Source organism: Amborella trichopoda, chromosome 4 (assembly GCF_054954075.1).
Source record: "Amborella trichopoda isolate Santa Cruz 75 chromosome 4, AtrichopodaSantaCruz75HAP2 v2.0, whole genome shotgun sequence".
Classification (NCBI taxonomy): domain Eukaryota; kingdom Viridiplantae; phylum Streptophyta; class Magnoliopsida; order Amborellales; family Amborellaceae; genus Amborella; species Amborella trichopoda.
Window position 1 is genome coordinate 25,639,601 of NC_142339.1, and position 13,755 is coordinate 25,653,355.

At 36.5% G+C, this 13,755-nt stretch overlaps 1 protein-coding gene across 1 annotated transcript in view; it reads left to right on the plus strand.

Annotated features, from left to right (window-relative positions):
* The window catches only part of LOC105421860 (putative RNA 3'-terminal phosphate cyclase-like protein), a 16,654-nt gene extending 6,319 nt beyond the window's left edge, over positions 1–10,335 (plus strand). The window contains exons 2-5 of the mRNA XM_011630850.3: positions 7,172–7,380; positions 7,549–7,724; positions 9,611–9,826; positions 10,122–10,335. Coding sequence (XP_011629152.1) covers positions 7,172–7,380; positions 7,549–7,724; positions 9,611–9,826; positions 10,122–10,335 — 815 coding nt within the window. The remainder of the gene's footprint in view (positions 1–7,171; positions 7,381–7,548; positions 7,725–9,610; positions 9,827–10,121) is intronic.
* The last annotated feature ends 3,420 nt before the right edge of the window (positions 10,336–13,755 follow it).

Here is a 13,755-nt window from a genome sequence, read left to right on the forward strand (position 1 = left end):
AATGATTGAGTTTGACGTAGAAGTGGGTCCTTAGCATTGGTGGTTAGGGTGATGGGGTCACAACGTGATGTCAAGGGTTCCGTTCCTACCCTCGATAACCTCTCAAATATGAGAAAAAGAAAAAAAGTTTTTCGTTGTGCATTTTGGCCAAAGTTTTAGTCATATGAGAGAATAATTGAGAGAGTTTTTTTATTTTTCTAATGAAAGTGGAGACATGCACTTTGTATAGTTTCATTTAAATTAGAAAGAAAGGCTCTCAATGTAATTGGAGCCTCTCTTAGCTTTCTGTTCTTGAGCTAAATGAAACTTTGTTATGTGTTTGTATGATTGCTATGAACGCATGGAAGATAAACTTTGGATATCTAGGAAGGGAGGGAGGGAGGGAGGTGATGCCAAAAAAAAAAGATAATTCAAAATTTTAATGATGTAGTTGTTTTTTTCTTAGGAATTAGGAGGTGGTGCATGAGGATAAGCTAGGTTGGAGGAGATTGTGTGTGAGGATAAGGAGGGAGCCTTGTTGGATGTTTCCTAAATCAAAGAAAATATTATTTGAGAGAGATTTTAAGTAGATTTACTTAGAAAGAATGAGGGATAGAGATAGGGAAAACGTGGGATTGAGGAGGAAAAAAATAGGAAGATAGATAGAGAGGGTGGGACAGAGAAATAAGTGGGAGAGAAAGAGAGTCTTTGGTTGTTTTTTTAATTATATATTTTTAGCTTGTTTTAAAAAAAAAAAATTATAAACACAATAGAAATACAACGATAGAATGAACCATTGACATAAATGAGGCGCAGGTCAGAGATACATTCGTAAAATAAAGATATCGAATGTGAAAGAAGGTTTGAAGAGGATGAAGATAAGAAAGGCTTTAAGACCAGATGGTATTTCGATAGAGGTTTGGCAGTACATGGGGGAGATCAGTATTAATTGGTTGACCAAGCCAATCAACAAGACGTTGAGAACAAAAAAATGCTAGATGAATTGGAAGAAAAGTACTATAATACCTATTTATAAGAACAACAAAGACATGCAGAATTGTGCAAACTATTGAAGGATCAAACTTATAAGCCACATTATGAAGTTGTGGGAAAGAGTGATTGAGCAATGACTAAGGCATGAAATTAGTGTATCAGAAAAACAATTCAGTTTTATGCCAGAGAGGTTAATAATTGAGGCTATTTTTCTACTTAGGCAATTGATTGAGAAGTTTAGGATAAAGGGAAAAGACCTTCACATGGTCTTTATTGATCTAGAGAAAGCTTATGATAGAGTAAATCGAGATTTAATTTGGCAGGTGTTGGAAAAAAAAGGAGTCTTTAAATATTACATCGACTTGGTGAGAGATATGTATGAGGAAGTGCTAACTAGTGTGCGAATAACTATGGATGATATAACTAGGTATATGTAAGATGAGGTACCGTGGTGTATGTTGTTTGCGGATGACATAGTTTTGATCAATATGACCCGAAGTAACGTCAACACAAAGTTAAAACTTTGAAGGAATGCTTTAGAATTTAAAGGTTCTAAAATTAGCCTGATTAAGACATAATATATGGAATGTAAGTTTAGTAATAATAAGAGTCAAATAAACAAGGAAATAGTTCAGATTGATGGCCAAGAAATTCCAAAAAGAGCGCATTTTGATATCTTGGATCGATAATCCATAAAAATGGATAGATTGAGGAAGATGTCGCATATAGAATTAGAGCTGGATGAATGAAGTGGAGATGTGCAACCAGAGTTTTATATGATCATTGTAAACCAATGAAGTTAAAGGCCACATCCTATAGGACAGCTGTGAGAACAGCTGTGCTTTGTGGGGTGGAATGTTGGGTGGTCAAGAAACAACAAACCCATGGGATGAGTGTAGCTAAGATGAAGATATTTAGATCAATAGGTGGCAAAACAAGAAAGGATATTATAGCTCAATTTCCTACAATTATAGGCAACGTCATGCACCCACAATTAAGATCATAACATTTGATCCATTTGGAATTTACAAATGGTTCCAACACAAATTTTATACTAGTCACACCCATCATTCAAATGGGGGTGGTTTGAAAACAATTGGGCCTCATTGGCCCTCTTAAAAGTTCAAGAGGTTGAGGGTTTATTCATGGTACCCTGTTGTGTAGAAGAAACAACAAGATACCCAGCTTTGCATCACTATAACTCTTAAACCGTGAAGAGTTTGGGACAATTTCAAAAATCAAAGTTCAAGCCAAACATATATCTTTCTAACAAGGCTAATTTGAAAGCATTTGAACTTCATTTGGTTGTTCAAAAGTTCGGGATAAATCAAGTGTTAGTTCTGGTTTTTATTGAAACTGTCCACAGTGACATCTCTTCATAAAAAGACATATAACTTCCAATCCAAGAAGAATTTCAAAATAATTTCTACATGCAACTTTTAACCCATTCCTAGATATTTTAAACGGCTATGGTTTTACAAGAAAAGGATTTCATTTGTTTAGTGAAAATCAGTGACCACCGCAGGGTTTGTGCAAAATCCAGAGAAACAGTCAGACAGTAACCTACACATACATTCCGAAATATGACTTCATTTTTATAAAGAATTTCGACATTGAGTAAAAACGAACATATTACTAGACTAACATATCTTTCCATTGCCAGTGTTTTAAGGTCAATCAGACCTCATTTGACTGTTCAAAAGCCTCCTTCAAGTACATACATATTCCTGAAATTTCACAGTAATATGTAACATGCTTCATAAACATGATCCAAAATATTCAATATTTAGAGAAAGACATCCTAATAATTGTTCTTTCACAGTATACTCACACAAACATGCATTTCCTACAGAATTTAGGCATCATGCATTCATCCTCAGCATCCACTTTTATCAAAGAACGAAAACCTCAATTTCAATGAACAAGGCGTAAGGAATTTCTACATCACATACACTTTTCTTACTCTTTTCATAGGCATATAAGTTCATACATTCTTTATGGCTACAATGTAATGGTGAGGAATCCACTTACTTGAACAGTTGTGGTGCCTTCTCAAATATTCTTCTTTCACAGCTCACACTCCCTGCAACAATGGCTGCTTGCCAAGTGCTCCCCTAAACTTTCACCTTAGAGAGAGAGATAAAGGAAAAATAAGTGGCATGGGTGAGAGAGAGGTTTAAGTACTCAAGAGGTAGGGTAACTGTCACGTGGTGCCAAGGCTGAGCAAGTGGCATCTGTTGGGTTCATGTGGCCTTTAAAGGCCTTATTAGTGTTTGTAAAATGAAATGATATAGTGGAACATGAACTCATTGGGAGCATAGTCCCCCGTGGGCCATACTAAGCAAACGATGTTTGTAGTCTATAGTCCACAGTTGAAGGTGGAGTGCCTCATGATTGTTTATTCTTAAACCATATGGATCATTTTCCCCATCAAATTAATTTAATTGTATTTGTTTTATGATAAAAATTATTTTAAGGTTATTATTTGAATTTTTATGAACTCCTGGATATTTTATTTATAATTTTTGGATTTATAAAATTAAAGATATTGATTTTACAATTGTTTAAATATTCAAATAATATTCTAAAATCCTTTTATTAATTTTAAATATATAAAAATATCATGAGGGCCCATTGTATAGATAGGTCCGCCATATTTTTAGAAGGTGGGGCCCATGAGTGCGCCCCTTGGTTGGCACGCCCCACCCTTATTCTCTTTTCTATTTTTTGGTGATATGACATGTGACCATATAGTTGGAAGATATTGACTAAATATTGACTTGATATATCTTTAAAAGATTTTGTGGAAAGATTGAGTAGATTTGGGCTATTTTATGGTATGCACATTATTTTGATTAGATTTAATTTATTTAATTTCTATTGATGAGAAAATGGTTTAGGAAATGGGGATAATGGTTCATGCATCTTCCATAATATTGATGGCCCATCTATGGAATGGATGGCTCAGATCTCTCACCCCACAAGTCACCCTTGATTGACGGTTTATGTTCAATCTCACAAGAAGAGGCAAGCCAAAGAAAACCCTAAAAAACCCTAATCTTATTCAAAGCCTATAAAAATGGATTGTCTCTACCAAAAAAATCTCTACACCTTATCTTTCTATCTCTCTCTCTTAAGAAAGTTTATCTCTCTCAAGTTTGATCTCTCTCCCACATTGTGAAAGAATCTAAGAGTTTATGTTAAGGAGTTCTTCTCTCCTATCTCTCAAATATGGATGTATGGCTAAGGGTCTTAGGGATTAGCAAAAAGAAAATCCATCTCTCTCAAACTAGGTTGCTAAGAGAATTCACCTAGGGTTTGAGTTTGTGATCAAAAGGGTTCATATTCTATTGGTGTGGCTAGGCCGAAATTTGCTTTCTCAGTTCGAGATTGAAGCTAGACAGTCGATCCCGCACCATCGGATGGTGGTGACTCAGTGTGGGGTGTAATAAGCCCGGTTGAGGTAATCTCTGGCACTCTTCCTTTTGTCTCTTGCAATATTATCTTTTATTCTCAAGCATAGTTCATAGTTGTTTCAATGGCATCAAGTTGTTAAGATCTTGGTTTTATTGTTATGTTGATTTTATTTTAAAATTTATCTTATTATAATAAAGACCACATGTAAGTGATAGGGTGAAGAAAAAAAAAAAAAAGTATTCTCCTGTAAAAGATCACATAGGTGTTTCTTTTAGCATCTAGAGCATGATAGGTGGTGTACGTCCTTCATGCGTGCCCTCTCGTCGCACACCCTTCACTGCGTGCCTTCTCGCCACACACTTACTCTCCTTCGCGTGGACTATCGTCGTGTGCGCTTACTCTCCTTCGCGTGCACTATCTCTGTGCATGCTTACTCTCCTTCGCAAGCACTATCGTTGTGCGCACTTACTCTCCTTCGCGTACACTATCGTCGTGCGTGCTTACTCTGCTGCACGCCCCATCGCCGCATGACCTATCGTCGCACGACTCATCGTCGCACGACTCTCATTGCCACGTTCCCCATCGCTAGAAAAAGTGTGGGTCCTTACATTGTGCCATGGTAAGGCTTTGCATAGATCAAGAGTTATGCCTGAAGCGAGGGGGGGGCATACCGCTGTTTACAGTAAATGGAGGTTCTAGCCACTGTCACTCACCTTGCGTTGAAACGCCGTGCGAGTATCATTGCTATGAAATGTCGTGCGCGTATCACCACTGTGAAAGGCCATGCGCGTATCACTGTGAAATGCCATGTGCGTGTCACCACTGTGAAACATCGTGCGTGTAGCACCATTATGAAACATTGTGCGCGTGTGGTCGCAGCGAAACGTTGTGCGCTTATCGCCGCTGTGAAAAGCCGTGTGCATATCGCCGCTGTGAAACCTCGTGCGCATATTGCTATTTGTGAAACACCGCATGCGAAATGCCACCTGTGCAAAGTCGGGTGTGTAACGTTGTGCGGGTAGCCGCGGATGGATCATTGCACATGAGCAACGTCTGCTACTGGAATGATAATTTCATGTGATGAATATTAATGGCCATCATGTTATGTGAATAATATTATGCAGTTATGCGTTACGTGAAAATTTTTGAATGACCTACTACTGTGATAGTTCCATGACATATGCTACATGACAAGTGTCGTAATACTAATGCTGAATTCTAAGTGTAAATGCAATATGATAGCCCTCATATCATGGGTATTCCATGATAGACGTCATAAAGTTATGTGATTGATGAATAGTTTTGAGTAAGGCTCACACTTTGTATAATGAAAATTGAATTACCTGTCATAAGGTACTGATTTGGTGTGAAGGAATTGAATGCTTGAGCGTAATATGATGCCGTGACCATTAGTAGTAGATACTATTATACTGATACTGGCCTTTACGTGATGGGACACCCATCAGTAGTGGATACTATTACACTGAGAAAAGTGATGCTGGTTTTGTCCCCTAACTTATTGTATGATAGGATGCAGATAGGGATAAGTGAAATGGGACCCCCTGAGATCTACTGAGATGTGACTAGTGACTGACGCCTTGCAAGGCAGGTGCCTATCAAAAACTCCAAGACGCATTGGATGCTATGTGTGTGAGTATGAGGGCATTACGAAGTGGATTCACCCACTTGTCAATGCCCTCCCTCTTGAGAGATGGAAGAGATCCTAAACAATGGGATTAGCTTAGCCTAATAGATAGAGCTTCTACTTTGGGAATAAGTGAACTAAGGAGAGTGTGGGTAATGATTGAATTATGATTGTAAATGTTGACAATTGTAACGATGGAATGATAGATACCATTGATTACGCTGCTTGATATTAATGTTATGACCTGACTTCTGATGTACACGACCATTGTATTATGGCTTTTTTATAATTTGAGGAACCGCTTATGATGCATGGCACCTAAATCCACTTATTGGGCTTTATAGCTCATCTCACTATATCTCCCCTTTTGTAGATTGACAGCGAGCAGGTCAAAGGTCAGAGGGGTGAGGTTCGCATTTGGAAGTCGAGGCTACACTCTGCTACGAAGAATTTTGATATTATATGTGATCGAGTAGTTAGCCCTAAATTTTCTTTATTTTGAAAATATGTATTATTGGGCCCGGTACCCCAGACTTAAGTGTAATGCCTTTTGGAAGAAATTTTATGTATTGCAATTTTATTGATGGATGGATTTCTCGAGAGTTCAAATGTTTATTTGCAATTAGATTAATTGATGTAGTTCTTTGCTATGGTTCGCTTTGATTACCGATATAACGGCGTTGAGTCAACTCTAACTTGAGTGACATGCACTACCTCCAGATCACGAATCCTACGTCGAGTACGAAAAAGGGGTGTGGGTCGGGGTCAAGGTTGGGGGCGGGGTCGTGACAGGCATGCCAACTATCCATTTCACTAACATGTTGGTCATGTCTGACACATTTTGCCATGTTGGAACATGTCGGCACTCTGAACGGCTGGTGGAAGAGGCATTTCTGGGTAATATAGTTGATAATGCTCTTCGCATTGCTTTTTTTTGTTAGTTTTACACACATATATGGTTGATATCTCAATGTTACCTTCACCAATGGCAGACATCACACTCAAAGGAGCTTTCATTGATACAGACAACGCATGAAACCCTTGTTTGAACTGATTCAGTATTTGTGTGCTTCTCATTGCTTGTGCCCCATTTCACACGCTTAATCTAATATGCTTCTTGTAAGTTTTTCTACTTAGAATCTCAATGTGCATTTAGTTTTTTTGTCGGAATTACTTATGATCACAAAGATCCATGTGTTGATACTTTCCAAACCACTACATTGCATATCCTAAAGCATTTTGGAGTTCCTAGAGAACTGGAACTTAAAATCATAAGCCGTGGATCTCCTCCTGAGGGTGGTGGTGAAGTGTGCTTAAAGGTTCCAATAATCCAAAATAGTTTATTTGTAAGTCCGGCCCTTTTTTGTTTTCAGGATAAGTCCTGCTGTTTTGCTATTATCAAGCAAGAACTGAGATGATGCTTTTAGATTTTCTTTTTCGATTTTTTCCTAAGAGTATATTTGTTGCCTTTTTATGTGTTGCATTCTGTCCATTGAAAAGATTTCTGCTTCCAGGCAGTTCACTTGGTTGATGAAGGAATGGTCAAACGCATTAGAGGAATAGCCTACACAACAAGGGTATCTCCTGAGATGGTGCACCGCATGCGATATGCAGCTTGTGGAATTTTCAATTGGCTATTGCCTGATGTCAATATTCGTGATGGTCATCTTTCAGCTCAACTTTTAGGAAAGTGTGTTGCTTTTTTCATCTTTCATAGCTAATAATAAGTCTTATTTTACTAGTCCAAAAAGGTGTAATCACTATTCTTTAGTGCACGTGCATGGGGAATGATCAACATCAATTTGTTAAAAGTCATCATGTCTGTAACTGTGTAAAGGTGTAGTATGTTGGAGGTGAATTTTTCACTATGGTTAGATAGTAATTGGTATTTGGTTATCTTAGTTGTTGATGCCTAGAATTGTGCTATCAGATTTATTACCACTTAATAATGATTAAGGGAAACTGGAAAATTGTTTCTCATGATAATAGTTAAAGGTAATGTTATCTAGATCAGACTAGCTGTCGAACTGTTGAGCGGCCTGGTCTAACCAAAGGGCGGTCGAACCAGTTATACTATATTTTCATAAAATAAAGAACAAATAAGAATAATAGTTTAAAAACATAAAAATATATTACAAAGAAAAAATACTCAATTTTGTTTAACCAATCTAACTAGTCCAAATTTGCCGATCTAATCTGTCAAAACCTGTTAAAACATTGATTTTATTGGTTACCGCAATCCTAGCTTTTACTTTATATCGGACCATCCAAAGCACTGATTGGCAATCCAACTAGTTGGACTGCGTGGTCTAATCCGGCCTTGATAACTATGGATAAAGGTGTACCACGCTCATAGTGAATGTTCCAATTTGAGTCAAACGTAGTAAGGGGCATTTTGTCTTGTAAATGTTTGTTGCCGATTGTTCTCCACATCGAATGAATTTCTGCTTGATTTAGATTTGGGGATACCAAGAAATTTTTCTTATGGCGATAGAGCCAAGCATGAATTATTAACAAAAGTAATATAGCTAAGGGTATGGTTTTCATTGAATAACAACAATAAAAAATTCACCCGCACAAGGGCCTAGGCTGCTCGCTTAGGCAGGTGATGGCACTAGTTACAACCAAAACCAAGTAAAGTTATCTTGGTTTCTCAATTTGCAGATAAAGTTACCGTTTTTCAATGTTAAAGCAAATTTCTGCTTTAAAAGCAGGACTCAAATTGAGATGAAATATACTTCCTTATTTTGGTTCGGATAAAGAGGAAAACACATATTGTAACAAAAACTAAGGTCAAAATGCTTCCCCTACATTTAATTTATAAGAAAACTCTGCCGAGCCCCATCTTCTGATAATAAAACTGAGACCTTGAGAGTTGACATGACTCGGTCGAGTTGGAAAAATTGGAAGCGAGTTTTTTGAAGCGAGTTTTTTAACACTGCATGTGGTTTTCACTTTAAGACAATTTTTCAAGTTGCACATCTCTGGAGTTAAATGATGTTACTCCTATGGTGTGTTATTTCTCCATGCGTGTCTTGTGCATTGTAAATATAATAAATACTCTAGTTTTTCTTATAATTGCAGAACATTTTATCAAATTTGTGGGGTCCGTGCGAATGCGTTCCTTTTTGATATTTCGGTATTTCTCTTTTACCATCTTTTCTCTTGTAAAGTATTAGAAGACTTTTCTCTACATGCCGCTTCTTTTTTACAATATCATTACAAAGAATTTGCATGAAAGATTCCTCGGTCTCCTTGATCAGTAAGAAAATACAAGAACTCACAAACTTGCACTTCTGGTAACCTAATGATCATATGCAGGGAAAGAACAAAAAAGGGGTTATAAAGGTTTTTCCAATGGAGAGGGTTTTCCTGCCTACTCCGAGTTGGGGTGTCAACCTTGTTATTCACTTTTCTCTACACATGAAAATACAAAAGAAAATTGTCCATCTTTGTTTATGAACTACTACTAATTCTGGATGGGCTACAATATAACTTGTTAAATTCTTTTCGAATGTTTGTCTAAAATTTGTCAAATATTGGCCTGGATTTTGAAGAGAGATTTTTTGGTTGCAGATCCCCTGGTTATGATATCTTATTAGTTGCAGAGACCACATCTAGTTGTTTTATTTCTGCAGAAGCCTCAACATGTTTCTTTAGAGATGGAGATGCTAAGGACATGGAAACATCTGATGAGAAACCTGCTCGAATGCTTCCTAAAGATATTAGCATCCGAGCCACTTCTTTGCTTCTTGAAGAAATAAAGCAAGGTGGGGTTGTGGACTCCACACAATTGGTGTGCTTAGATTGCGCATTGAATTCTCTCTCTCTCTCTCTCTCAAAGACATATATGTACGCGAGATCGCACACACACACGCACTGCTGTTTGAAGAAAGCTACAAAGGTGGGGAAGGGTTGGGGACTCAACTCACCATTTGACTCTAGATTGAGCCATCCCACCCTCCCTCTCGCTCTCTCTCTCTCTCTCTCTCTTTCTCCTATATATATAGATGTATAAATATATGCACCCTTTTTTTAATTTTATTGAGTATGGAAAGTGTTTAAGTTTGCTTATGGGTATGGATTTTCTGGCTTTACTATTCCTTTTGTGTGCTTTATGCCCACAAGATATTTCAAAGGTTCGGGTGGGGAAGCTTTCGCCTTATGCTATACAGACGTTGAGACACATTAGGGATTTCCTTGGAATGAAGTTCAACATTATGCTTGACCCGTCTACAAACAGTATGGTTCTCACTTGTTTGGGATGTGGGTTGAAGAATCTTTTGAGGAAGATTTCTTGAGACACTAATGAGGCATTTTGGGGTTCTCTTTAGGTTTAGAGGATGGTTGTGGGATGTTACACCCTACACTGGTTGATCCTAAGGCTTGGCCTTGCATGTGTGCTCTGAGAGAGAGAGAGAGAGAGAGAGAGAGAGAGAGAGAGAGAGAGAGAGAGAGAGAGAGAGAGAGAGAGAGAGAGAGAATCATGACTGCTTTTTGAGAGAGATGTTCGTGATGTTTTCCGAAGACGGTGGTTTACTAGAGGCATGAAGAGCATACTTCATGGAAATTTGATTAGTATCATTTAGAAATGTTTTCTAAATTCAGTTACAATTCAGGTAATTCTTATGATGAATTTCATAAAGTATTTTTTTGAACTAGTTTTGTATTCATGCTCTATCCTATGATTGGAAAAAGAGACGTGGGGGAAGAGTGGTGGTTATGAATCTTATCTTCAACACAGTTTCCCACTATTTTCAAGGGATTTATCATACCCTTGACTTAGTTACTAAGCATCAATCACTCTGAACTTTGTAAATTTGAGATGTAGTCTTGTTCAGACGAGTGCAAGTCAAAGATACAACTGATCCAAGTGAAGATCTTATTGAAGTTTTCTGTAGAGTTGCCTTCCTCTAAAAACTTCTAGATGCTACAATAGTTAAATTTGTTTCCCTTATGTTAAAAATTTGGGTTAGGGCTATTTCTATCAAATGGTTCACCGATTAAGGTTGTATGAGTGGGTGATCTCTCTGCCATACCGTTTTGATCAAATTCAACCTTCTTCGAATGGGATAAGCATGGCATTTAATTGTGTCATGTTTTTAATAGTGTCATGTTTTTATCCTAAAGAAGAAAGAGGGAGTTTGGAGACAAATTTTGTGGAGCCTAGCATTGTGCCAGGCTAAACTAGCGTGAGGATTAAGCGCAAGATGTAAAAATTAGTCTACACTATATGTTACTCACTAGTACTTAAAATAGGGTTAAGTGAAAATTGGTAATGAAAAAAGTGGCTTTCTTTGTGTCATTTGTGTATATTAGAAAAATAAAAAACTTTGGAGGAAAGTACACATTTGAATTTATTCTTAGTTGCTTCTCCCTCTCACTCAATTCCCCGGAGGTTGTACTTCTTAAACTTGTCTTGTAAATGTATTTGCTATCAATAAGTAATATGAGTGAGCAATAAAGAGGGAAATTAATAAAAAATTCATAAAGTGGCTTTTATATGTTGATCATTTCTATAAAAAACTGGTATAACAAATATTTAGCTTATCCATTGAAAGAAAAACACCATTTAGCTCATAAAAGATAAGAATTTAAATAGAAAATCAAATGACTATAAAATACTATAGAATAAATAAAAATAGAAAAATAAAAAAAAGAATGTTTAAATTGAATATTTCCACTCTCTAGAAAGGAGCATCATACAATATATTTTACTTAACTGGTGGTTAGAAATGTTAAGGAAAGTGTATATGTCTATAGAGTTAATTTTAGAAGGTGTATATTATAAGAGAAAGTATATAATGAGACCATTTATGTTTTGCACAAACTGGTCACAATTAATCTTGATCATTGGATGTCAAATCGGGTGGCTGCATTCATTTCATTGACCATGCTCAAAGTTCAAAAGAAATTTTCTCGTATTATGTGATATACTTAAACTACCAGAAATCACATTGGATGGTTGCAAGTAATTGTGACCTCTTTGTACAAAAGGTAAATGGTCTCATTGTATGCAACCCCCGTATTATAATCAATATGTAGGGGGTTGTATTTTATAGAAAATCTAGATATGGTAGCGGAGTCTGTTATTTATTTCTATTTTTATCATCTACATTTGTCTATATAAGAAAGCTTGTATATTCATATCGATGAATGGACATTGAGAGTCTTTTCACATGAACCTAAGACTCAAACATGGTATCCATTGATGTACGATCGAGTTTGTTAATCGATTATTACTCGATCTTATCTATTCATGCATGTCTAAGACTCGATGATCAATCCTGGAAATTATAGATTGGACTTCCAATTTTACACTACATCTCGGAATCAATCCACTTGCTTCAGCCACTCAAACTCTGGAGCTCTCGGCCGCTTGCTGCAACTGCTCAAATTTGCTCCCCCAGCCACCTGCCTCTCTCTCTCTCTCTCTCTCTCTCTCTCTCTCTCTGTTTCTTGTTGGTTTACGCTAAATATCATTTTTGTCCATTGTGAGCAAGTCGGCTTCGCTTCCTTTCTGTTGTCGGTTCTCTATTGTCACACCCCAATACAGATATTCTTGAGATGTGACAATCCAAAACATATATACAACTCTTGATAGGACAAATTTACAGTGGCGAGGTCTTACAAAGTAAATAAAGAAAGCTAACACAACAACAATATCTTCCAAGGTTGATCTTGACTAGCACTCAAAATGAATCCGCAGTTATCCTGAAAAATGTTTACCATAGTTTGATGAGTTTGGCTACTCAGTAAGTGATCATCATAATCCTATAAATAATCATGGTTGGAAGATATCAATATTTTCCAAAAGGAGATATATTAACAGAAATGCATCAACAATTTCACTTTCAATAAATGCATAATTAAGTATAATCCGAATAATTGAAATGCATATAACACTTTAACGGTAGTGCATAATTCAAAGGATTTCACAAAATACCCTACTGGCATCCCAAGTAGGTCACCTATATACCCCATCAGCGTCCTGATAGGTCCACTTAATCCCTATTGGCGTCCCAGGTAGGTCCACTTAATCCCTGCAGGTTGACTTATACCTCACCAGCGTACCGGATGAGTCCACTTAATCCCTACCGGCGTCCCGAATAGGTCCACTTATACCTCACCGGCGAACCGGATGAGTCCACTTGCATACTTAAATTATTTTTAAATCTCTTTAAACATTCGAAAGCAGCAATATCATGTACTTAACATATCACTGGAATCATTAATATGAATCTCACTAAAACCATTAATAACATTCACTTTCAATAACATTTCAAAAATAACCAATCAAATATTTTGGGCTCAAATTTAGAAAGGTAGCAGTTCGTAAAGACATTCTAGCATAATTGCCAATTTAATATGTATAGAAAAACTCTTATAAAAATTCAAGAATACGGAATTATCACAATTTATGGGATGTTAATTTGCAATTAAACATTTCACAACAATACTATAATCAAATACAAAAATGTCATTTTTCAAATAATAAGGCAGTCATCTGCACATGAAATTCACAATGTCTAAATATTTAAAAACAGTAGAAAGAAATTTCACAATTTTACTAAAAGCAGAAATATCACATTTATTTCTAATAATTTGATAGTATCTAAAATTTTCTAACAATAGACAAGAAAAATAAATAAATTTATTTTTTTAAGAATTTACAGCATTTAAAATTTCTAACATAGATAAAATATCACAATTTTTATTAA